At 51.6% G+C, this 24,914-nt stretch overlaps 9 protein-coding genes across 9 annotated transcripts; 5 read left to right on the top strand and 4 right to left on the bottom strand.

The window, feature by feature from the left end:
• Positions 1 to 168: 168 nt before the first annotated feature.
• On the top strand, positions 169 to 3,394 carry LOC6724828 (RUN domain-containing protein 1). The gene is made up of 3 exons (XM_016173158.3): positions 169 to 1,552; positions 1,784 to 2,578; positions 3,064 to 3,394. The coding sequence occupies exons 1-3, from the start codon at positions 402 to 404 to the stop codon at positions 3,251 to 3,253; spliced, it is 2,136 nt and encodes a 711-aa protein (XP_016037612.1). The 5' UTR covers positions 169 to 401; the 3' UTR covers positions 3,254 to 3,394.
• On the bottom strand, positions 2,647 to 4,873 carry LOC6724826 (crossover junction endonuclease MUS81). The gene has a single exon (XM_002105831.4). The coding sequence runs from the start codon at positions 4,664 to 4,666 to the stop codon at positions 3,386 to 3,388; it is 1,281 nt and encodes a 426-aa protein (XP_002105867.1). The 5' UTR covers positions 4,667 to 4,873; the 3' UTR covers positions 2,647 to 3,385.
• A 166-nt stretch (positions 4,874 to 5,039) lies between these two features.
• LOC6724825 (GPN-loop GTPase 1) lies at positions 5,040 to 6,759 on the top strand. Its single transcript, XM_016173160.3, has 3 exons — positions 5,040 to 5,704; positions 5,770 to 6,123; positions 6,180 to 6,759. The coding sequence occupies exons 1-3, from the start codon at positions 5,123 to 5,125 to the stop codon at positions 6,390 to 6,392; spliced, it is 1,149 nt and encodes a 382-aa protein (XP_016037611.1). The 5' UTR covers positions 5,040 to 5,122; the 3' UTR covers positions 6,393 to 6,759.
• A 288-nt stretch (positions 6,760 to 7,047) lies between these two features.
• On the bottom strand, positions 7,048 to 12,696 carry LOC6726143 (mucin-5AC). The gene is made up of 4 exons (XM_016172480.3): positions 12,476 to 12,696; positions 11,343 to 12,389; positions 11,134 to 11,274; positions 7,048 to 7,867 (listed from the first exon to the last, which is right to left on the bottom strand). The coding sequence occupies exons 2-4, from the start codon at positions 12,276 to 12,278 to the stop codon at positions 7,796 to 7,798; spliced, it is 1,149 nt and encodes a 382-aa protein (XP_016037609.1). The 5' UTR covers positions 12,279 to 12,389; positions 12,476 to 12,696; the 3' UTR covers positions 7,048 to 7,795.
• On the bottom strand, positions 7,994 to 10,360 carry LOC6724824 (translocating chain-associated membrane protein 1). The gene is made up of 2 exons (XM_016173282.3): positions 10,104 to 10,360; positions 7,994 to 9,488 (listed from the first exon to the last, which is right to left on the bottom strand). The coding sequence occupies exon 2, from the start codon at positions 9,467 to 9,469 to the stop codon at positions 8,366 to 8,368; it is 1,104 nt and encodes a 367-aa protein (XP_016037610.1). The 5' UTR covers positions 9,470 to 9,488; positions 10,104 to 10,360; the 3' UTR covers positions 7,994 to 8,365.
• A 112-nt stretch (positions 12,697 to 12,808) lies between the features above and the next one.
• LOC27207894 lies at positions 12,809 to 14,909 on the top strand. Its single transcript, XM_016183528.3, has one exon. It carries the CDS (start codon positions 13,473 to 13,475, stop codon positions 14,811 to 14,813), a length of 1,341 nt encoding a protein of 446 aa, XP_016037608.2. The 5' UTR covers positions 12,809 to 13,472; the 3' UTR covers positions 14,814 to 14,909.
• A 795-nt stretch (positions 14,910 to 15,704) lies between these two features.
• LOC6740749 (nucleosome assembly protein 1-like 1) lies at positions 15,705 to 17,012 on the top strand. Its single transcript, XM_002077504.4, has one exon. The coding sequence runs from the start codon at positions 15,825 to 15,827 to the stop codon at positions 16,911 to 16,913; it is 1,089 nt and encodes a 362-aa protein (XP_002077540.3). The 5' UTR covers positions 15,705 to 15,824; the 3' UTR covers positions 16,914 to 17,012.
• Positions 16,954 to 17,708, bottom strand: LOC6740748 (mediator of RNA polymerase II transcription subunit 22). Its single transcript, XM_016178585.3, has 3 exons — positions 17,488 to 17,708; positions 17,331 to 17,432; positions 16,954 to 17,257 (listed from the first exon to the last, which is right to left on the bottom strand). Exons 1-3 carry the CDS (start codon positions 17,597 to 17,599, stop codon positions 17,040 to 17,042), a joined length of 432 nt encoding a protein of 143 aa, XP_016037607.1. The 5' UTR covers positions 17,600 to 17,708; the 3' UTR covers positions 16,954 to 17,039.
• A 930-nt stretch (positions 17,709 to 18,638) lies between these two features.
• On the top strand, positions 18,639 to 23,426 carry LOC6724823 (leucine-zipper-like transcriptional regulator 1 homolog). Its single transcript, XM_016173161.3, has 6 exons — positions 18,639 to 19,558; positions 19,621 to 21,036; positions 21,106 to 21,281; positions 21,338 to 21,516; positions 21,615 to 22,648; positions 22,709 to 23,426. The coding sequence occupies exons 1-5, from the start codon at positions 18,810 to 18,812 to the stop codon at positions 22,017 to 22,019; spliced, it is 2,925 nt and encodes a 974-aa protein (XP_016037606.2). The 5' UTR covers positions 18,639 to 18,809; the 3' UTR covers positions 22,020 to 22,648; positions 22,709 to 23,426.
• The last annotated feature ends 1,488 nt before the right edge of the window (positions 23,427 to 24,914 follow it).

The following is a 24,914-nucleotide window of genomic DNA, read 5'->3' as shown; positions in this document are numbered from 1 at the left end:
ATTTAAAATGTTACTTGGCTAAAAGACCGGATCAGTTTCAATGCTTTCCCAGTTAGCAAAGGCAATAACCTAACGAAATTCGTTAGCGATAGCTTAAAGCTAAACTTTCATCCCCAAACGGCAAGGAAACCCCACTGAGAAAAGCCCACAATGTTCTGGACTTTCGGAGAAATTGTCAGTGCGTCAGAAACCGTGGCCGCGCGCTCGTCGTTTTATCCACACATCCCCCTGGCACACAAACTTCTCGAAAGCCAGCGAAAGAGCAGGAGAGAGCAAGGGAGCTGGGCCAGCTGGCACAGAAAGCGGAACAAGCCACCGATTGATTTTTCTCGAGCGTAGGAAACACAACAACAGTGGAAACAAGCGACGCTGGGTAAGGCAATCCCCTGCAACATTTCCATATGGAAATAAAAATGGCAGAGGCCCAGGAAACCAAGGACTCTTGCTCGACGATCAAAGGCCAGCTGCCAGCTGGACCTGTTCGTGCTGAAGATGAGGAGGAAGAAGTGGAGGTCGAACAGGAGCAGCAGGAGTTGCTAAGCGAACGGTGGTCGCCGTTGGGAGCCAACTACGATGACGCGAATAGCGCCAGTTCTGGCGTGGATTGCGAACTAGAACAAGGACTGGAAAAGTCAGAAGCGCGACGTGGAAGCAGTGGCAGCGAACTGGCCCGTCTGCGAAGCATCGAGGAGGAGCAGGAGCTTCTGACGAGTTCTCTGCTGGCTTTGACCTCCCACTTTGCTCACGTTCAGCTTAGAGTCCGCCAAATTGTTGAGGCGCCAGCGGAGGAGCGGGATCAACTTCTACGCGACCTCGAGGACTTCGCCTTCCAAGGAATTCCAGAGGCAGTCCAGTCCAAGGAATGCCATCCAGATAAGCCCGCAAGCGAGGGCGAAAAGGACCATGGTCCTGATAGCCAGCTCATCGAACAACTGAAGACCCAGCTGACTGAGCTGGAACAAATAGCCTACGAGGCTGGAGAACCTGGCATTCTGCCGCAGCACGTATTGCTCGAGAAACAAAAGTTTATCCTGGACGAGCTGCGCTCCAAGCTCAATCTCCAGGTAGAGCAGCACGAACTGCCGGCCCTCAGCACGGAACAACTGCGCCACCAGGTCGACAATGCCATCGGCGAGTTTGTGGGCCCTCTGAAAATGAAGGAGCAACTGGTGGCCCAACTCAAGACGCAAATAACTGACTTGGAGCGCTTTATTGCCTTCCTTCAGTGCGATGCCGTTGAGGGATCCGTTGGGGATCGACTGAAGCTTCTATCCGGTGCGTACAACAGCTACGCTGCAAAGCAGACAGCACGGAGTTCACAGGCAAGTTACGTTGCCCCAAACGCTCCCGCTACGACAGCTACTACCCCGCCATCCTCTGGATTGGGTCCCCATTCTTCCGGCGAGAGCTTGCACAGCAAGGCACACGGCCTGCTGGACAAGGCTTCGGTCCTCATGCAAATGTTCGCCAGCACGCATCTGGTGAAAACACGAAGTCACGACGAATTCCAGCAGAACTCGCTCAAGAAAACGAACAAGGGCAACCACTGGGGGTAAGATCCATTTGCTCACGGCCCAATCACTAGCTTTCGATATACGTTTTATTCACCTTTGTCCTTTGTACCCCCACTTATTAATCAGCCACAAATCATTACCCAAATGTTTCGGTTCCCGAGAGTATTTTTGTTATTTAAAGATAAACTTATGATTTCAAGTTTAGACATCGTAAGCACCAACACCAAAGTAAAGAACACCAACCTGATTTGATCATTCACCCAATTTAGGGATCTGCGTGCCCAGCTTGAGGTGGACATCCAGGAAGTAGCTGCACTGGCCGCCACTTTGAGCTGCGACCGCGAGAAGTTGGCCAACATCAAGAGGGCTTTGCGCAAACAGCAACAACAGGCGGATTCAACCGCTTTCAGCGACACTGACAATCCGGTTATTAACTCCCAAAACGGAGCACTGACTCTGCCGCCTCGTTGCCGGCGAGCAGTGCCAACTGGTCACGAACTGGCTCCATATGCGTCCGGCGGCGCCATATCCTCCGACTCCGACGAGGACATTAGCTACTCCAACTTTGAGTGGGAAAAGGAGAGCAAGAGCCGGCGGACGACGCATGCACGCGGTGACTCCATTGCCACAATTGGCAGGGAATTGACTACGGTTGTGCGGAAGAACTTTGCCCGCACATTGCAGCAGCTTATACAACATGGACTTCGCATACCAGCGGAATCGGCTGCCTCCAGTTTGATGGTTCCCTTCATGAGGTGCCTGCACCCTGGACCTCCGGTAGTGCCGCCCGCCGTCGGAGGAGACTCGCAGTTCCTCGGCTTGGGCAGGGCCATGCACGCCTGGGAACTAGTACTGGCCTATTATAGGTTGAAGCACGGCGAGGAGTACAACAACACGCCTGCCAGAAAGTTGTCGCAGAGCTTCCAGCTGGACATCGTGGACGCGCAGGCTGTGACCGCCAAGCAAAGTTTGCTTAGTGCCGTGGGCATGATTGTGGCAATGCATCGTCCTTATAAACGCAGCAACAACGCGCACTTTAAGGCCTTCGTCTGCGCCGGACTCAAGTGAGTTATTAACACGGGCTAAACGCTGGGAAATCGAAGGAATGTTAGTTAAGATGAAGCCGCAAAACTTCAGTTTTAGGCCCTAGCCTTATACATCTCTTCAAATCTTCATTTGATAGTTATTTTCCAGGCAAAGAGGAATCTTAAACAAAGCAAGAGACACACAAACTTTTTATAATTACAAGAGTCCAAAATCAAAATATTCTTACTGCAATTATCAGCAATTCTGCGCTAATGTCAATTCTCTACTGTCTTAAACTTATGTATCAATGAAGTGCTTAATCCATTTATTACTTTAACGTGTAAATGAAATATTAACCTATTTAATTAGGTGCAGGCAGCTTTTGACTTTGCAGTCCGCCGAATCAATTCAAGCTAAAATTTACTTACACCTGGCATGCATAAGGCTAACAAGGACGCGGGGATAGACCTTTACCTTTATCACACTTTTTTTAATCGAAAAGCTTTCCTCTTCCTTCAAACAGCTCCCATTTGCTGGTGGAGTGGCTGAACCTGATCCTCAGCTGCCATGAACTGGTAGACACGTACTACTCGACAGACAGCTACGTGGCCCGCACAGGATTCCGCGACTCACTGCGCTCCATCGATGCTCTTTCTCGATTTGACTTCGACTTGCCGGTGGACCTGGCCATCCGGCACTTCCGCAACATCTAAGGGCGGCTGACTTGTAAATTTTTTGGCTTAGACTAGATCACACTATTCAATGTCCAACGTATTCTCTCTCTCACTTATGTAAAAACTCGTGTATATAACCCTAGATATGTCCCATTAAATCAATTGCTAATCCTAACGAAAGTGAGTGCTGTAGAATTCGTGTAGGCACTGGCTGATTTTGTCGCCCAGTGGACGTTCCAGGGGTCCACATGGGATGCTGGCGAGGAGTAGCCTGGCCTGCTTTTGGTCTGCACATTCAGCGTATGCGTCCAGCAGGCAGCGTGGGGTGGGGTATAGTTCCACAATAGCCATGGCTCGTTCGAGGGAGAGGGAATGCAGCTGTAGCAACTGTTGCACGAAAACCTCGCGCACTGTGAGCTGGGCATTCTTGGCGGAATCCTCATAGAGGGCCCGAAACTTGAGCAACCCCAGGTCGGAATTCGTGAGCAGGCAGGTGGATTGGTCGAGGGCCCCGCGATCCACGCTGTGCAACTTCTTGCCGGCGAATATCTGGCCAAGGGAGCGACTCATTCCGGCTAAATAGCTCATGGATCGGTAATGATTCGCCGTGCGCACTACTCGGACACCAGTTTGAACTTTGGCATTGGTCAGAGCCTGCTGCAAAGAATCCAGTGGCAGACCCAGCTGCTCGTTGTCGCCATAATCCTCGACCAGGTAGATGATGTGCTGCAGGCCGCAGTGCTGCAGCCTGTGCTTCTGTTCGTGGAAGCGACCATCCCGTATGCTCGATGCCAGGTCATCCATCCTCTTGCGCTCCACAATGTAGGGTAAAACCAGTTCATTGCCCTCTTGATCCTGGGCCACCCAAAGGAAATCGCCGATTGTTAGGCGACGCACTTCATGACGGGCTTCCAAGGAATCCAAGTAGCTCCTCGTCTGGTCCAAAACTTTCTTGTTTTTGCCACTGGTTTCCTGAGTATCCACCAAAAGGAGCAACTGAAATTGACCCGGTTTCATTTCCACGACGCGCTCCCGCTCTTCGTGGGCTGCCAGCTCCGCCAGATCTTTTTTGGTTGGCTTCCTGGGCCTGTCGCTTTTCTTCTGGCGTTTCTGGTGTTCCAGCTGCTTCTCCTGAACCTTGCGTACGACCGCCTGGACCTGCTGCTCGTAGCGCTCCTGAAACACGGCCTCCTGGGGCAGCAATCGGAGGCCTCTGTGATGGCGAAGTTCCTCGTCGATTAGCTGGCAGAGGGTGCCCCCAAAGCCGCGCAGAATGGAGCAGTCTCGTCCGCTGGCCAATGGCAGCGGGTAGCTTTTTAGGGACTCCAGCGCCTGGCGCAGGCTAAACTGGGACTTCTGTTCTCGGCGCTCCGCTTCGCGCAGCCAGCGCTCCAGCCAACGGGTGAACAATGGATTCGGCTGCCGCAAGCGCACTTCCAGCCGGGTCTCCATTGCTTCACAACTTTAATTAGGTAAAACAATGCCAAAAAACAAAACTAATTCACTGCAAATAAACGCGCTTCAATTGCCGGTTTCTGGTGGTGACACTTTTATAACTGTACAACTAGTTTAAAGCTTATTACAGCTATCGATATGTACGGTATATTCGAAACTCTTCGGTATTTTTTTTTAACGTGTAATGGCGGGCAAACAAAAACTGAACTGGCAAAACTGGAGATTTGTAAATCCACGAAGGCTGCTGCGATTAAGGAGTGTGGTAACTATGTAATGGCCGACATGTTTCCACATAGGGTAAAAAGCAGCCACAACAGCTGATATTTGTTGGTATCTGAAGCGAATTCAGGCGGCGCTAAGAGCACGGTTTCCGCAGGACGGTCACACTACCTCTGCACGTTTGTTTTTGCGCCTCCTGCTTTTGTTTTGATTTGTGGTGAAGCCGTGAGGGAAATGGCCGAGGGAGTGGAGAGCATCAATCTGGAGGCGCTGTCGCTGAGCGAGGGAATCCGGGAGTCGCCCGTGTGCATACTGGTGCTGGGAATGGCCGGCAGCGGTAAGACCACGTTCACACAGAAGCTCATCCAGCACGCCCAGGAGAAGTTCAATCCCTACGTGGTGAATCTGGACCCGGCGTGCAGGGAAGTGCCGTACGCGGCGCACGTGGACATACGGGACACGGTCAACTACCGGGAGGTGATGAAGCAGTACCAACTGGGTCCGAACGGCGGCATTGTGACCGCGCTCAACATGTTCACCACGAAAATGGCGCAGTTTGCGGAGCTAGTGCGTCGCGCCGGCGAGCGCGGACACAAGTGGTGTGTGATCGACACGCCCGGACAGATCGAGGTATTCACCTGGTCGGCTTCCGGGAGCATCATCACCGAGGGACTGGCCACCATGTTTCCCACCATTGTGATCTATGTAATGGATGTGGAGCGCAGTGCTTGCCCTACCACCTTCATGTCCAACATGCTGTACGCCTGCTCCATCCTGTACAAGACCCGCTTGCCCTTCCTTGTGGCGCTGAACAAGGTAACGACTTTCCCGGCAGCCCAGATATCAACATGTATAGCCAACTTCTTTTCCGCTTCAAACAGATCGACCTGAAGGACTGCGGATTTGTGATGGACTGGATGACAGACTTCGAGGCCTTCCAGGAGGCCCAGGAGGAGGAGCACAGCTTCGTGAGCAACCTCACGCGCACCATGTCGCTCACCCTGGACACCTTCTACGAGAATCTAAGAACTTGCGGCGTCTCGGCCAAGACAGGCGTGGGTTTCGCCCAGCTATTGGCGAAGATTCTCGAAAGCGTGGACGAGTACGAGACGGACTTCAAGCCTGTTTACGAAAAGAAGCGTCAAGAGCGACTGGCGCAGAGTGCAACGGGTCCAAAGCCAGTGGATCATGTGGAAGAGGACGGCGTTGCCGTTCCCCTGGGATTGTCGCTTCAGGTAGACACAGTTCTTTGGCTATTTGTGCACCTACTGCAGGGCCCTAACTATTTCAGGACCCACCGCCGCTCACTGGAAACAGCATTTTCTTAATGGCACCTAGTCTGGTGCCCCAGTCGGCGGAGAACGAAGACGAAGAGGAGATGGAGGAGGACGCGAAAGGCACCGCCGAAGACCAGAACTTCCACAGCTTCGTGCAGAACCACCTGACTGCCCAGCAGAGCAAGCGGGACAAGCTGCAGCTGGAACAGGAACAGGCTCAGCAGTAAATGGGCGGAATGGGATCCTCGATGGCGAGGTGGTCGTGATTTCGAGTTTTCATCTTTATTATTTACTTTAACAAGCAAAAACATTCAATATAGTGTGTGTTCGTCACTTGCACCTCCGATATTTGGTTTGTATATATGGACTTAGTTTAGCTTTGCAAATTAGTGATAACATATACATATGGAGGATATATCCCGCTCGTAAATGTAAATGCAAGCCTCATACTTTGCGTAACTTACTCTGTATATATATATATGTATGCAGATATATATATATTTACATTTATGCTGTATGTATCATGTGTGTGTGTACTGCGTTGAGCAAATAAATTGTGTGTCGCGTGTGTTGGCTGCTGCGCCCGATATCTTACGCTTTATAGTTGCTTCTCTGGATTTGGTTGTCTCGTTATTGGCTGTCGCTTTAAATATTACGCTTACAAAAATACAGATCATCTCAAATACTTGTCAATGCCTCACAGTTATACACAGTTTTATAGACGAACAGTAGTCCCCCGCTACGGTTTCTCGTCGCCCTACTGCTCACTGCCCAACTGCCCCATCTGAATCGAATTGAATCGAATCGCCAAGCGTTTTGGGCCAAGACGGACCCGCATCCCCATCCCCATCCCCGCCTGCCTGTGTTGCAAATTAGGTGTAGTCGCTTGCGAAAAAATATTCATATCTCTGGACGTTTCATTTGATTTAAGTGCGATTTCCGAGGGCTGTGCCTCGGTGCTTTTGTGCCCCGGTGCTCCCTATTCCGCGATGCATCCACCAATTGGCTTCAGAGCAGCAGGAGCAGCAGACTCAAAAGGTGGATTGTGTTTAAAAAGCTCACTTAGTTTGGAAAGTACTTTGGATGAGATCGAACATGGTCACATGGAGGGGCTGTTGCCAGCGTGGACACCACCACATCCCTCGCACCTCAAGTTATCAAGCTAGCTTGTGCATTTATGCATATTTATAAGTAAGGGGTATCTTTGGGATCACACACACACACTATCAGCACACACACGCACACAGTTTTGTGAGGATGGGTAAAGGCTAGGGGAGGGGAAGGGCGGTGCGGGGCGAAGACGAGCATTGGAAAAATTTGGGGATAGCTAAACAGTGGTTTTAGAAACAGTCTTCTTCGTGCTTGGATTTCTCTTTGCTCCGCCTACCGCCCGCCTCTTGGCCAGAAGCGGAGGGGAAGATGGGGATCGGGATCGGGATCGGGATTAGCATACTGGATCAGCTGGCGTGGAGGCATCTCCGCAGGTCCGGGTGTCTGGGTAATCGTGTGTGTCTCAAACGGATGGGCGAAGTGGGCGATGGCCCAGCCAGCGACATTGGATCGCTCAAGCAGGCTGAAAATCAAAAGCTTGAACCGAGGGCGAACGGGGAATCATCTGGACTAGCTCCAATTAGTCGTCGTCCGACAGGTTGGTGGTGGTCAGCAGGGTGGCGTTGTCCTCGGCGCCCTGTTCCTCGATGTCCTGCAAGAGAGGGAAGTTACTCAGGCTGCGGATCACCATATGGATCACCTGGAGTATCACCTTGGGGTGATCACCAGGACAATGGGAAGTTGCAGGAGGAGGAGGAGCAATTGAAAACACGCACTGTGGGCTTTGCTTTTCTCTTTTGTTGTATTTGTTTCTTTTTTTCATTTTTTGTGTATGTATAAAAATAAAAAAAATTTGTTTTAAAAATGACGTAAACTTAAATGAAACAAAACATTTAGGCTAAGAAATAGTTCGTTCTTTTGTGTGTCGAGGAAGTAAATGCAGCAGAAATGTTGCAGTGGTAGTTTTGAGCCAACGAGATTACATCAAACAGGGAGCCAAGTAGCCAGTGCTCAGTGGCCAAGTGGCCAGTGGCAAGTGTCCACCATCCAACCTGGGCTCCTGTCCATGGTGCTGCTCTCTCTATCTCTCATTCGTTTTGAATTGGAAGTGTGCGGAAGATTTTGTTGCTCTGCTCGGTCGGGGCGGCCCTCACTTGAGCTTCTGCTTGATGGGACTGGGCGAGGTCTGGTCCGCCTCGGGCAGGTCGCTCTCCTTCTTGCGCTTCACCTTGTCCTTGGGCGTCTTGGCGGGCTTTTTGGTCAGCGCCAGCTTGGCTTCCCGCTTGGCCTCCTTCTTGGCCTCGCGCTTGGCGCGCAGCTGCTCCGTGATGAAGGAGAAGACCAGGTAGCCCTGCAGGGCGATCAGGCCGCCCAAGGCTAGCAGGGATCGCACACCCCCAATGCCGTAGTACAGCGTGAGCACACCGATCACGGACGTAGCGAAGCGGATCAGGAAGAAGACGGCATTGTTCACCACCCGCAGCTTGGCCAGACGCTCCTCGCGGTCGAAGACGCCGATCAGCTGGAAGACGTGCGACAGCAGCTCGCTGAAGTAGTGCAGCGTGAGCAGCACAAGGGCCAGGCGTTGGAAGCTCAGCGTGTAGGCCAGGACGATCAGGGTGAAGCCGCTGATCGAGTGCACGATCTTGGGCTGCTGCTCCTCCTTGGTCTTGATCTTCTGGAAGTAGAGCTCCGGCAGCATGTGCAGGTAGTAGGCCAGCTGCACCACAAAGTAGAACTTGTGCAGGAAGCTCATGGGATGGTCGGGGAAGCCCTCCCACAGCTGGGCCACCTGGCCGAGGTAGCCCTCCTTCAGCAGCACGTGGGCGCCCCAGACAAAGGAAAGCAGGTAGAAGGCCACCAGTTGGCCGGACTCGTTAAAGCGGGCCAGCTTGAACTTGGACAGGTGCAGCTTTTTGCTGATCTTGTCCAGCACGAACTCCTGGATGATCGCGTGCATGATGATGCAGGTCAGCGTGTAGAAGAATATCGCGCAGTAGTCCTTGATGCCGGCGATGTAGGTGTACGCCTTGCCATATGGCTGCTCCCGGCTGGGGTCCTCGCCGCTGACGTTGTGGTGTAGGGATATGAACGCGCTGGCGAACGCCGCCGTCGACTCGTTCATCAGGCCGACCACGAAGACCATGGCCACGCAGGAGATGATGTCCGCGTGGTTCTGGATCACGAACTCGTGGCTCAGGATCGGCGGGTTCTTGTTGCTGGTCTTGCGACCGAGTCCCGGTTTAATGGCCATTGCTCTGGTTCAGGGGGTTCTGAAATGGTTTATGAGTTGGTTATTCAAGTTCTGCTGGCTGTGCGCCCTCCCCTCCGTGACTTCCTGCCCTTGTTGTTTCGGGGGAGCATCTGTAGTAGCCTCGCATATGTGACACGTCGCCCTTTCAGCTTGGACGTCTGTTGCATCGGAGGAAGAGGGGCATTGCTGCCCGGACTGGCTTCTAGCAACGAACACCCATTGAGTAGCAGTGCGCTCCATTGGTGCTACTCCGCATCCCGTCTCCAATCTGCCAGCCACAAGTGCCCACAAGTGCGGTCCGGCACAACTGATAGCTGCGCGCTCGCCTGGCATATTCCGCGTCTCTGCCCACTTTCCATGAATGGAAACCTCTGCACACAGCTCCCGAATGGTGTCGTGCTCGGGCAAATCCCCTTTGAGCGCCTCCTGGCGCTCCGAGGAGTGACTACTATGCTCAAGATGCTCCCCAACAACAAACACATATTTTGCCTTGTTGGCACTGCTCACCGACGCTCGCACACAACCACACACGCACACGGCTGCGCGCTCCCACTCACTCACACGCACGCACACTGGGAGACTCCAAGAGACACGCTGGCAAAACTGTTGTTGCACGCTTGCCATTTTTACTCACAGGATTTTCGCCAATCTTCCGGCCAACTGGTGACTTGCAGCGTGATTTTGCTGACGTAGACGTTGCCTTTCGTTCTGTTCCGTTGCGTTGCGGCTGGCACACACTGGCGGCTCCGATTCGGGTTGTGATCTGGAACTGAATCTGAATCTCAATCGGCACAATCGACGCAAACTGAAGTATCTGCTTTGGGCGCTCTGCCTCTGCCGCTGCCTATGTCGCTGCTGCTGTCGACTGCGCTGCTGGTGCTCACCTGTGTGCCGCCTGCGCGTGTGTGTGTGTGTGTGTGTGCGTGTTTACACCAGGGATGGGACATCGCGCACTTCTCACTTTTTGTTTGCTTACTCTTTTCACTTTCAAGCCGATTTGTTCACCCAACTATTTATTCTCGTCACACTCAGCTTGCAATTTTCGAAGGTTTTTTTTCGCTGGTTCCAATTTGTGTGCTGCCCAGCCCTGGCAATAGTGCCACGCACCTCTCTGTGCGACTGCCGTCTCGCTCGCACCCGCGCCGACGCCGTCTTCGCTGTGGTGGTTTTGGTATTTTTAGGTCCTTGTTGCCATGGCGATCTTCGTGCGATGATTTTCAGCACTGCCATCGCTCACGACCAGGGCTGCAGTTCGATTTGGCGCCAAATATTTTCAATCAGACTTTTTGTTTTTCGCACACTACTATTTAAGATTTTCACTATTTTCACACTTCACCCAACACCTTCAAGGTTAATACAAGAACGCACCACCTCTTTCACCGTTTTAAACGAACAGCGCGCAGCTCGAATCAGTCGGTTAAGTTTGGAGCTCAATGCAGTGCCAGTGCATCACTTTTGGAACACCTAGCCATGCAGACTTAATGCCAGGATTCCGTGACTCAATCGCGATGACGAACAACAACAACAAAAACAACAACTAAGGCTGGAAAACGGGCTCAAGGACGCGCCACCTCCCACGCCACCGCTCACGCGCCGCCCACCAAGCGAACACCCAACCGCCCACTTCCGGTTCGTTGGTCAAGCCAAATGCACAGTGTACTCACATTGCGATTCCGCTTGCGGACGGAGGACACAATAGTGCGCTTGTTGCGTGCCACCAGGCAGACCGTGATGATCAAAATCACTCCAATGAGGGCGAAGCCCAGCAGAGCGGGCAGCAGCACGCTATCCTCGTCCTTGTAGCCCTGCAATGGGAGTGGAGGCGGAGTTAGAGGCGGCCAATGGGGCAGCTAAGTTGTGGCGTGCGACTTACGCTCCATTGGAAGTACGTCGAGGGATCGATGTAGGCCCAGTGCGTCTTTATCCAGGCACCGTTGCTCTTCTGCCCTCCGCCCTCCGATTCCGATGCCAATTTCGATAGCGACTCGTGTTCCGTGCCCGCCTGTGCCTGTGCCTGCAGCCTGGAGTTTTGACCTGCTCCGGTCTGGATTTGCGGCCCCTGGGCCTTGGCAAGCACTGGCGGCATTATGGGCTTCTTGGCGGCGGACTTGAGTAGGGGCACCTGGATGATGCGGGTGGTGATCGTGGTGGCCGGCGGAGGCGGCGGCGGGGCCGGGTACCTCGGAGTGGTCACCGGAGGCGCCTTGGTTGTCGTGGTGGTGGTGCTTGTGCTTGTGGGAGCTGGAACGGTTGTCGTCGTCGTTGTGGTGGAGGTGCTGCTGCTGCTGCTGGAACTGGTGGCCACGGTGCTGGGGCCAGTGGTGGTGCTACTGGTGGTGCTAGCACTCGGATTGGTTTTGTTCACGCGTATCACGAACTGCTCAATGCCATTCCGGTTCACAATCTGCACATTTCGGCCCACGTTCTGCTGCAGCAAGGGCGATCCTGTGGCCAGTGTGGAGGAAGTGCCAATCGAATCTCCACCGCCTGGCTGCGGACTGTGGATCAGGGCGGCCTTGGTCTTCAAGAACCATTCCGCGGGGTTCGGAAGACATTCGGCGGACACCAGGAAGGGTATGAGTACGGCGCCAATGATCACGGTGCACACGAAGATCAAGCCCAAGTAGGCGAAGAAGGATCGCCGGCGTCGCTGGCCCTTGGCCTTGACGGAGGCGGTGGAGGTGGCTCCCCCGCCGGCGGAGCCCGCTCGTCCCGAGCCCGAGAGCTTGCCCTCGATGCGGAAATCGTCGTTCTGGGGCAGAATCGTGTACTGCAGGCTGTTCTCCCCGTGCCTGATGGTCTTGTACATCTTGTCCTGTTCTTCGTATGCGCTTGGGATGCTTCCGCGGCTGCCTCGCTCTGGAGCTCTCTTTCCTGGACCTTACTGGTTCACCTGGCTGCTCAGAGCCTCAGATGGGCCCTGGTCAAAAGAGGTTTGGTTATTCGAGTCACAACCGCCTCCACTTCAGACCCCCCTCCCCCTCTCACACTTTTCCCAGCTCTTACCTTTGCGACAGCAAATCCTCAATGTTCGCTTTTGAGAGCTGCAGACCTGTTAGCTGCGTATCCTTTGTCCTCGATGCTGCTGCCAATCCAATGTGCCCTTCTCGGCCTCAACGGAAGGTGCTGTGCGTTCTGTTGGCGTCCTTCGGGAATATTGTTTTTGTCCTGTTCCTGTTCCTGCTGCTGATGCTGATGCTCCTTGCGCACTAAATTTTATGTTTTTATTGATTAGGCGCTTGTTGTTTTTCGGCGCAGGCGCGATTTCCGAGTGTTGGCAAGTCCTCTACGCGTTCCTTAAGGATACTTTCTAGTGTTGGCAAGGGGAGTCTGGCACTTGAACCACTTAAATCGAATTCTAACGGCTAGGTTTCAGCACTCCAGCTAGTTTTCACATCCTTCGACTTGGAAAATCTCTCTTTTGGCGAGATTTTCAGACAAGCTCAGCTGGAATTATCCGCAGCTCCCGGTACATCCAGTGGGGTCACATCCAAGAACCCACGAACACATTCGCTGAAGCACTCAGTCTATGGAATTTTTTATCTTGGCCAATCGTTGTGGAACTTTGCTTCCACGCAAGCAGACTTTGCACTAGAAGATAACCTGCAACACGGGTATCTGGAGCTGGCTATCGGCCGCTCCTGGCGACGATGACGATGACGAGTCCAGCTAATGGTGATCCATTATCAGAAATCGGGAGCGCAGACAGATCCAGATTTGCGAGCTAGTCATGCACCGCCGCAAAGCCCGTCGATTCCAACCCGATAAGCCCAGTCCGAGGGGGTGGGGCCGAAAGTGGGTTTAAACGGTGGGCGGCTTATCGGGTGGCGATAAGCGGGACACAAGACCCACTTCCCCACACATTGTGCAGTGCAGGCCTCGCAGTCGCGTCCAAATGGCCAAGCGGGTCGGTTAACGAAACGTTTCTGACCAGGATCGACATTTCGCGGAACTCCAAAGGGGATTTAATTTTGAGCAGACTTTGAGCATCTTGGGACACAACATGGTACTCCTCGCAGTGTGTGGGCTGATCTTCGGCATTCTGATGGCCTTGGTGGGCGTGTCACTCAAGCTACTTGGCCTGAAGCCGCCACTAATCTTCGATAAGTACCCACTGAAAGGCATCTTTTACCGGGTGAAGTTCTGGATCGCCCTGCTGGTCCTTCGCCGCCTGAGGTACCGCATCTACCGCCGGAACGAGGAGCTGCTCGGCTCCGAGGAGCACCTGGCCAAGGTCGACAGGCCGCAGCAGCTCAGCAACGACCCGAAGAGCTACGATGTGGTCAGCTTCATGGCGGCCAACAAGGAGGGCCAGAAACTGATGGTCACCTTGGAGCGAAGGAGGCGCGGAGTCCTCAAGGCGGCCCTGTACCTGTGGCTTCCCGAAAGCGGCCTGTTCTGTTCGCCGAATCTGCCCGATATGGTATACTTCACCACCGCGGATGGAGCGGAGAGCAGCGCGTTCCAGGGTGGAGGTTTCCACGTCTATCAGGAGGCATCCATGCGTGTGTGGCGGCTCAAGTACTCCGGAGTGCTGAAGACTCAAGGGTCGGACGTGCAGGACGTAGCCGTGGACTTGGACCTCCGTTTCGAAAGCTCCTCCACCGAGCACTTCGACTATAACAGGGATCTGAGCAGCGCCCTGATAGCCGACTCCATAGCCAGAGAGGCTTGGAACGAAAAGTTTTACAGCCTGCTGCGCAGCGTCAACCACATCGTAGAGAAGCGCACCCACTACGAACAGAACGGAGAACTGGCCGGCCGGGTCACGTTCGATGGCAGGGAACTGACGCTGAAAATGGTGGGCTTCCGGGACCACAGCTTCGGCACCGAGCGATGCCTGAGCTCCATCAACCGGTACGTGTACTTCGCCCTCTTCATGGACGACGGCAGCAGCATGGTGGTGGGCAGCCTCAGCCAGCCGTCCTTCTTCCTGTCCTCCCTGAAGGTTGGCTACGTGTGCAGCTCCGCGGGTCAGTATCAGCCGCTGACCGGGAGCAACTTCGAGCTGTACTCGTACGGCGAGAAGGGAACGCCGCCGCAGCACCAGAACTTCATTGTGCGCACCGAGGAGCGGGAGTACCTTGTGCAGATCCAGGTGGAGGCCTCCGCGCTGCGCTACGTGGGCGGCGACTGGGAGTCGAAGGTGTTCAACCAGTTTGTGGCCTGCACGGTCAACGGAGTTCCCGGCCAGGGCCACGCCGAGTTCCTGTACCGCCACAAGGGCGGCAGGCCGGAGGACATATCGTCCGGGGACCCCGGCTGGTACCAGGACATGAAACGCTTCGAGAGGAGCCTTTCGTTGCTGGAAGAGGAGGGGCAGGACGGAGACTTCATATTCTAGGTGGCCGCCGGAATCGTTTTTGTTTTCAGTTTAAGCTAGCTTGTACAAGTATGGGGGGACCCATCCTATCAAAATAAAGGTATTTTTTTAATGGCATTCGAGATTCTGAAGTGGTTGGCCGGGCTGATGGCATCAGTAAGTCCAAACTAATTCAGTTAACCAACAATCCAGCAGCATTATCAACTGGAGGCCATCGGGTGCAGCTGCAATCTGGTGGACTCGGGACGATAAGGCAGATTACCGAATCGCTGCTGGAGGAGTTGGACCCCCCGTGAGGATTAGTCGCCCATAAATTAGCATGCGGCGGACGAACGGATTAGATTGGACAGCTACTTCGGTTTTTCTCCCAATAAATATTGGCGATTCGGGCCATCGGTTTATGGCACCCAGAAGACAACGGGCCCAACTTATCGCTCCGTCGCGCTAATAAAACCCAAGACCAGGCACCAAGATTGGGCCCAAGTGCCCAGGTGTCGCAGATAGGAGGCGAGCGGCGGGGCAGATAGCTTCAATTGAACACAATAAACCCTGCCCGGGATCTGAATGGAGCATTATGCTGCCGCCCGGTTCCGACCTGCCGCAATGTCAGCTCATGGTGCGCCGATAAGTGCCGGGCATGACCCTCCATATCTAGGCTCATGGGCAGGTAGCTCCGATAAGGCTGCCGCCGACAGATATTGGCCACCGATTTGCCCGGAATTCGGCATATCATGCACTGTTTCTGGAATTCGACTTCATTAGTTATGCACGTAACTCTGAAGTGGTCTTCCTCGTAGCGAAATTATTTGTTAGATTACGCAGTTATTGGAATCGAAAATGCGATTGCTTCTGGGCAAATCCAAGGAGTCATCAGCCGAATTTTCGTGCCCAGTAGTAGGCCAGTTTCTGTGGAATTCAAGGAACAGCTTTGATCTAGCATAGTAGTTTCCTAGTGTCCAGTCGCAGAGCTGGAATATACATGTATTTATATATACAAACCCAAATTTCGAAGTTATTGCACCGAATTGCACAATGATTGGGATGGCTGACAGCGCGGAGGAGGTTACCCAGGGGGACAGCCACCCGGATTCGAGGGCAGACGGCATGAGCGGGTCATTGCGCTCCCTGGGCACCTATGCACCGGAGTCCACAGAGCCGGCTTTGAGTCCGGCGGACCTTCCCGCCCGCAGCCGGAAGGCCTTTCTGCGGCACATGATCGGCCAGCTGGCGGAGCCCGTCCAGAACCGCATACGGGCACTGCGGCACAATCAGCTGCAACAGGTACGCATTTCGGAGCAGTTCTTCCGGGAAGTCTACGAGCTGGAGCGACGTTTCTACGGCCAGAGCTGCGCGCTATTCGATGCGAGGCGGGATATTTTGGAGGGTTCGGTGGAGCCACCGATCCAAACGGAGAAGACCTGGCCTGAGGACCCGCAGGATGCACTGTACCTGGACTTCGGGAACAACGAGGAGCTGCGCCAGCTAAGGCAAAAACTGGCTCCGGTTTCGCCGACTACGCTGGGTGTTCCACGCTTTTGGCTGACCGTTTTCCAGAACGTGCCCCTGCTCTCGGAGCTTGTACAGGATCACGACGAGCCGCTGCTGGAGTGCCTAATGGACGTACGCCTGGCTTACGACCAGGACAGCTACACGGTCATCTTTCAGTTTCGGCCCAACAGCTTTCTGCACGACTCCTCTCTGCTGCTAACGAAGCGCTACTTTCTGCAGCACTCGGCGGACCCGGAGTATCCCTTTCTGTTCGAAGGTCCCGAAATAGTTCGCTGCGAAGGCTGCCACATCTACTGGCGCGATGGCTCCAATCTCACGCTCCAAACGGTGGAGAGCAGGCGAAGGAACAGAGCACACCGAGTCACCAAGGTCATGCCTCGGGAGTCCTTCTTTCGCTTTTTTGCTCCACCACAGGCCTTGGACCTGTCGCTCGCGGATGAAAAGACCAAGCTGATCCTGGGCAACGATTTCGAAGTGGGCTTTCTGCTACGCACCCAAATCGTCCCGAAGGCTGTGCTCTTCTACACAGGCGACCTAGTTGACAGCATGAGCGCGGCCTCTCCGGACAGTCGCTCCTTGTCCTCGGAGGCGGAACAGGAGCAGGCCTTGTGAGTGCCGCGCGACTTGCTGTTTGCGAATCAAAAATTACAAGTGAATGTGGTAGTGTTTTGTTATTAAATTCTACAGTTCGGCCAAAGCCAGTTCATCAGATATAAGGTGAACCTTCCCCACTTAGCGCTACTTAAAAATGCTGGTGTAGTACTCCTCCTCCAGGTCGTACAGGTCCATGGCCATTTCGTCCCTCAGTTTCATGAGCTTCTTGTCGCACTCGCTCTGCGTGTTCCTGAACAGCTGCGAATTGTTCGTGATGGCCTCGTTGACCGAGTGAAAGTCGTTGAGGATTAGGTACTGCTTCAGGTCGGCCACCAGCTTCATCAGGGACTCGCCGGCACGGACTATTAAAAAGGGATACATGGATGCATAAAAGAAATGGCTCGAATCTGGTTTTCAGGGAGTGGATTTACTCACCCATGTTGGCCGCGCGGACCTGCATTTCCAGGGCATCCTGTTCGCACTGCGTGGTCTTCGAAATCTGGCTGTGGCTCTCACGGCGCGCCAGCTTCAGGATTTCTGAGGAGAACACGGTATAACAATCTATTGCCGGTGCTCCACTTGCCGCACTTACCTTCAAAATTCTCCAGCATGCTGCGAACGTCATCCTTGAGGCGCGCATTGTAGGACTTTAGAAGCGCCTCCTTCGACTGGGGCAAAATGGTTGCTCTGGATCCGCTGGCCATTGTCCTAATTCTACCTTAACTTAGTTTAACAATCTACTTTAGACAAACCCGCTTCTAGCCGTTTTTATGTGTGCAGTGTGACCACGTCTTTCCCGACCATAAATACCGCCCGTTCATTTGGCACTTTGGTTCTTGCATATATACAAATGTGCGTCAAGCTAGTGAGTTAGCCGACATGAGGAAGTTTCTTATTATTAATTTTTTTAATTTTTGTGGTAGAATTGTAAAAGATAAAAATGCAAAAATGTTAAGAAAAGAAAATGAAACAAAATGTTGCAGTCTTAATGTCTTATCGAAATATCGATATAATGGTATTTTAAAAATGGAAAATGTTTGCGCTACGTGTAGAAACAGAAAAATGCCATCTCCTCGACAACTGTGGATCAAATTGTAATGAAACTTGTTGCATAAGTTATTAATATAATTACGAAACTTTTAAGATACCGTGCAACGTGAAACACGCTCTGTGAGCTGAGTTATTTATATTTAAAGCACAGAGCTCTTATTGTTAATAAAGCGGTTCACCCCATGGATTGGCTGTGGTACTTGTACTAAAGAAGGCGGCATTTTTAAATGCTTTTAACTCACCGACGCTAACTTGACGCATATTAATTTGACGCAGATTATATACCAAAGACATGCCGCCCGCCAACTGGAAGGCGTTACTAAAAATTCAGTTTTCTGGTTCAATCTAAAATCGTAATAATCGCGTTTGTGCCTATAAATCCTACGTTCGATGGCGTCTTTAAATGCAAGCCAACAAAATGAACTACGAAGTCAGCGACGAAATTCTCGTCGGCCGCCAATGCAATAAGAACGTGGTGAGTCTGCACACTATACAATTTTTGAAAGAATGCGCCAAAAGACGTGCCTGCCCCACATTGAATTCATTCCAAATGGGCGCCACACTGCAATGCTAAGGACCATTTAGTTTTAAGTTAAATTCGAAGTTCTTTATTGAAAAAGTAAAGTTAACGGTTTCTACCTTATAATGGTTTCGGTTCAGTTAAATCTTCAGTGCGAGAGTGTGTGTGTGTGTGAAATATACCAAATACCGTAGCTATACTGTTGCGTTATCGATAGGCGATAACAGGTACGAGTTAAGCTGCAAATGTATACAATTGCATATAATATCTGGAATTTGTGAAAACCGGAGCGCGATTACCCACAACGAGGACGACGGAGGATCCTTCCGGCGTGTGATGAATTAATGCTAAAGTCGATCAGCGGAGGCGTTGGCGTGGCATCCACGGAAAGAGGCGGTGGCGGAGGAGGCGTCGGAGGAGGTGGAGCAGGAGGAAGCGCCTCTGGGAGCAGGAGTACCAGCGGAAGCGGGCGCGCTAGCTGTGGGCTGGGCTCCAGTTCGATATCCAGTGGATTGAGTGCGGTGTGCGGATTTGTGACCGGAGCTAGTGGCGGAGGTGGATTTGAGCGGGATCGCGACAGGGACAGAGGATTAGCCAACAGCAGCGGTGGCAGCACTCCTGCCGGGATCCTCTATTGCCCCGCCTGTATGGCAGCTGCCAATCAGCAGAGTCCCAGCCAGAATTCGAGTCCGCACCACGAGAGTTTCTTCTTACGCAGCTCCTTCAAGTCGAGCAAACGGAACAAGGCCAGGAAAAGCGCCTCCACCGCCGGCTGCTTAGACGCCCAGCACATACGGGCAAATCTCCGAATGTCCATGTCCAGTTCAATGAGAGGCTCTAGAGGGAATAGCGGTGCTGGAGCGGCCTCTTCGCATCCTCCGGGCAGCAGCTGCAGCAGCGGACCAGGAGGATCGGGATGCAGTATGGCATATGACGCGGCAAGCAATGCCAGCAGTGGAAGTGGCAGTGGAAGCGGAAAGGCCACTTCCCCGGGCAGCTACAGCTGCAATGCCCTGAACGTGGACTTCACCTCCTACACGGCCACGCATCAGTGGACCAGGATGCTCGAATGCGCCGAGTTCGTGGGCGCCAAGTGAGTGGTGAAGCCATATAGCTGAAAATATCTATATTCCCTATCCATTTCTTTCCGCTCAGGCGAAGCAAGCACACCGTGGTGGCCTACAAGGATGCGATGTTTGTATTCGGAGGCGACAACGGCAAGAACATGCTGAACGACCTGATTCGCTTCGGCGTTAAGGACAAGTCATGGGGCCGCGCATGTGCAACAGGAACTCCACCTGCTCCGCGATACCACCACTCGGCGGTGGTGGCCGGCAGCTCAATGTTCATCTTTGGGGGCTACACCGGCGACATTCACTCCAACTCAAACTTGACCAACAAGAACGATCTGTTCGAATACAAGTTCCAGAGCGCCATGTGGGTGGAATGGAAGTTCTCCGGACGCCAGCCGGTTCCTCGATCCGCTCACGGAGCAGCCGTATATGACAACAAAATGTGGATCTATGCGGGCTACGATGGCAATGCTCGGCTGAATGACATGTGGACGCTAAACCTCACCGATGAAAATCAGTGGGAGGAGGTGGATCAGCTGGGCGATCGTCCGCCCACCTGCTGCAATTTCCCGGTGGCTGTGGCCAGGGACGCCATGTACGTCTTTTCGGGGCAGAGTGGCTTGCAGATAACGAACTCGCTCTTTGAGTTCCACTTCAAAACGCGCACTTGGCGACGCATTTCCAATGAGCCCGTCTTGCGAGGCGCTACCTCAGCTCCGCCCTCGCGACGCTATGGCCACACGATGGTGCATCACGATCGGTTCCTGTATGTCTTCGGGGGATCGGCGGACTCAACGCTGCCCAACGATCTACACTGCTACGACCTAGACTCGCAGGTCTGGTCCGTCATCTTGCCGGAACAGAATTCGGATGTGCCTTCGGGTAGGGTGTTCCACGCCTCGGCCGTCATCTGCGATGCCATGTATATATTTGGCGGAACCGTGGACAATAGTGTGAGAAGGGGCGACACCTATCGCTTCCAGTTCTCGTCGTACCCGAAGTGCACGCTGCGCGATGACTTCGGAAAATTCTTCCAGGACAAACAGTTCTGCGATATTCAGTTTATTGTCGGAGCGGAGGAGATTCGCATACTAGCACACATCGCCTTTGTGGCGGCACGCTCGAAGTATCTGAGGAACAAAATTTTGGCTGCCCGGGAGGCACGCCAGCAGCAGATGGAGAAGGTCTACGGGGTGGGCCAGGTAGATGCATTGGCTCTGAATGCGGGCGCGGGCGGGGACCGCGGGCCCATGTTGGAGGTGCGACTGGCCAACGCCTCCCCCGAGGCCTTTGAAATCATATTGAATTACATTTACACCGATCGCATTGACTTGAAGGACACGTACAGCAAGAACATCATCATTCTGATCACAGATATTTACCAACTTGCCGGTTTGTTCACCATGCCGCGGCTGGCCCACGGCTGTATCCAGTATTTGGACTACAAGATTAACAAGCTCAACGTGCTGGAGGCGCTCTACAATGCGGATAAGAGCAAGTGAGAGCAGATATAGCCTTTGGATCATATTTAAATGAAATTAATTTATGTAAACACTCCCCAACACAGCATTAAGATCATTAAGGATCACTGCATGCAGTTCATCATCAAGGAGGAGAACTTCACAGACGTGGTCATGTCTAGTGAGTTTAGCGATTTGGACAAGCCTCTGCTGGTCGAGATCATCCGCAAGCGCCTATATCCCAGCAAGCTGGTGATAGATACCAGCTATGAAGGCAATATAGGTACGGTTCGTCGATAGTTGATGGTATAATTAGCTGATGGTATATTTTTTGAGTAGGAACCACTTTGGAGATCGATCTGTGTGCCTTTTTGGAGTCCACTGGTAACGATTTCTGCGACATTAGCCTTGTGCTGGAAGATCACGTGATACCAGCCCACAAATCTGTGTTGTCATCGCGCTGCACCTACTTTCAGGGCATGTTCCGATCCTTTATGCCACCGGACAACACAGTCAATGTAAGAAATCGCTGCTTGATAAGTGATAATAGTATACACATTTAAATTGTTGAAGCCAGCATTGTTCCTGAGTAACATTATATTTCGCTTTCACCCAGATCCAAATTGGCGAGATTTCTCCCTCGCTTGAGGCGTTCCACTCCCTGCTGCGCTACATCTACTACGGCGAGACGAAGATGCCGCCGCAGGATGCACTTTATCTCTTCCAGGCGCCGTGCTTCTATGGTCTTGCCAACAATCGGCTCCACGCATTCTGCAAATACTCTCTTGAGCACAACATTACGTTCGAGAACGTGCTGCAGACGCTGGAGGCTTCGGACATCACAAAGATCTATGATATTAAGGAGTACGCTCTCAAGCTGATCGTCAAGGACTTTGCGAAGGTCGCAAGGCTGCCGAAAATAGCCGGCTTGTCGCGCGAACTGTTGCTGGAGATCATACGCGCTGTGGCCGATTCGCACGGCGAGTTTCTCACGCGGATCAATATCAATACAGATATCTGAAAACTGGTGCTGCTCCAGCCGGCATTGCAGTTGTTGCTCGCCTGGTTGCAAATCGGACGTAGCACGTAATGCGGCAGTAGCGGTTGGCAGCGCCGAATCACATCCATTTATCATTAACCGATCCATCTCCCATCGATCGTCGCACCCATGCATCTGGTCAGATATGCATTGAGATATTGCATCAGAAAGAGAGAGACGAAGCGATCGCGACTCATGCAGAACGGATGTATTGCTATTGTTCTTAAATGGGACGAGCGATGGACGAGCCACTAGCAGGCGCGCTTTGAGTGAATTACTGCAGAGTTTGCATCGCGCATGCTGCCTCATATATATAAACCCCCTATATGCACACAGTATTAACCAAGAATGCACCTCCAATCGGTTCAAATGATATCGCATTGGGCTTCTCTGTCTCGAAACTATAGGTTTTGTTAAAACACTTGATCTTTAAACCTTATAGCTACACTTTACCAATTGGATACCAATTTTCCCTCCTAAGCATCTAGAAGTGAACTTTGCAATCAGACCCAGAACAAACGCGAGCAACAAAACAATATAATTGCAGTCAGGGAGGTACACCGTCTTTGCTCCGAGAGGTTTAAGGGCCGAATGGACCTTAAGTCACGAAGGTGAGTGTGGGAACACTTTGAAAGTACAAAACCTCCACTTATATATATTTTTTTTTTCAGATTGAACACACCCCTGCTTTAACCTGATGAATCCGACTAAGTCCGTACAAAGTTGTATATGTTGCAAATATACAAATTTGAATACCCTTGCGAAACTAGCATGTGCTAAACTGTTTGTAGTCGAAAACCGAATGTCTAAACTCTTTATAATACTAACATTTGGTATGCAGATAACTTATTTTGCAAGGGTCATAGGCTAATAGTCTCCGAAGTCCGAAGGTCTTCCCTTCATGTTATACTAATACCCAAGTACAACTTACTAGTTGATATAGATCTTAATCTACTCGTTTTAATTCGTATTTAACTATATACATATATATATATACATACATATATATATATGAAAGCAGTAAACTGAATGTTATAAGCTAAGGAACCATTAAAGCATCTGACACATCATCCACGTGAAAAATCACCCCTAGAAAGGAACTCAAAGTTAACGTATTTGCCAAATTTGGATACGATTGTTTGAATTTACTATAGCGTTGTGTTTTTACTGATTTGCCGAAAGTTCTTTCGCCTTCGAATATATATTTTAATTCTTATTTCCGAAATTGTGATAAATCAGTTTATTTATGATTGCATTGTGACTATTTTTAAGCAATATTTAAAAATCTTGGGTTCATTTCGAATATTTCCGTTATATTTTCGTCTTTCGTTTTAGTTGCTGTGTTCGCTATATGTCGAGAATTCAGAATAAACAATATTATTATACACATACGCTAGCACTCTTGATCTGTGTTGAATGGCAAATCTTTGTGGGCTTACCACAAAAACGTGGCTAAATAATGGAATTCAAGACAAACAAACTGAGCCAATTGTTTCGGGCTGCGTTTTTCCCAGCTGGTTTGGCATAGATAAATGTATTTCAATGGAATTAAAACAAAACAAAGGCTGCAGTCGCAAGTTGAAGCTGTCGTGCGGGGGTGGCAAGAACCCGGAAAGCCAGCCGAAACTGTAGCCAAGGCCAGGACAATGACAAGGACTTCACTTTGGGGGTTAGTCCTGCTCAGAGCCGCTTATCAAATGCAAATTACAAAATCAAATATGCCAACGGCACCAGGCTGGAAGGATCTTCTCTTCGAGATGGAAATGCCACTTACAGATACAACTGACAGTAAGCCGAATTGAATTGAATTGCCATGGAGTCAGGGAAAATTATTTGGCCAAGTCCTGCCTCTCAGGTGGAGTTCAGCCTGCTTCGTGTTGCATATTTATGAGGCCATTAGTGCCCGACGTCCGACTGCGAGTCCTTCGCATCCATCGCATCCATCGCATCCTTGGCAGCATTGCAATGGTCAAGGTTTTTCTGCAGATTATTGCAGCTCGATGGGGGAATTCGTTGTGAATAATCGATTAGCTTATCCAGCATTAGCATATTTAACATAACTGGGCGTAGTCGATCGCTTTGAATGATTACTTTGAGTATGTACTTTGGGTACTTCTAAGCCTAAACAATACTTATTGGCTGCTTAAAATAACGTTGTTGGTTTGTGTTCGATATATTAATATAATCGTATATGTTCAGAAAACAAAGTCTTAAGCTATCGTTGCCAAAGGCCCCTCAGTGAGCTGTCGCTTACAGTTTTCCAAACAGCATACCAATTATCCGGTCGAGAACAGAGGATTTGCGTCCGGCTGCTTTGGAACCCGTGCCAAGAGTCCAGCTGAAATAAACCCACCTAAGCTAGACAGCCGGACAAACCCAGAGTTTAGAAACGAGGCGCACGAGCTCGAGCATTCCGCTGCCCGCTGCCAATTTATAAGCTCATATTTAGGCCGCCAACACAGATCAGAGTCAATCAGCTACATACATATTACATAGTCAATACGGATGTGGAGGGTTAGGATGGGCTCGTTTCATGCTTTTTAATATCCGTTTCATGTGGATTTATGCGCATCAAGTTCACGCTGAGCGACGGCACATAAATTTCATGGCAATTGAAGCAGTCAAGACGAAAAAATAAAGTAATCTTCCGAAGACCATATGATGGACTTCATGGTACCTATTGCAGACTATATGTGCCAGGTTATTCCTCACTTGATCGGATTATTTAGTTTTCGAGGCGTGAAATGGAAAATTTCCGCCAAACGATTGCTTTCCTATAGCTTTGGATTTTTGGATGGCGTGCGGGCCTAATACATCCTTTTACGCCTGCAAGTGCTGGGAATGAAACCAAGTAAGGAAGGAACAGCCAAAAGAGAA

This window comes from Drosophila simulans, chromosome X (genome assembly GCF_016746395.2).
Source record: "Drosophila simulans strain w501 chromosome X, Prin_Dsim_3.1, whole genome shotgun sequence".
Lineage (NCBI taxonomy): Eukaryota > Metazoa > Arthropoda > Insecta > Diptera > Drosophilidae > Drosophila > Drosophila simulans.
This window is presented reverse-complemented; position numbering and strand designations above follow the sequence as displayed.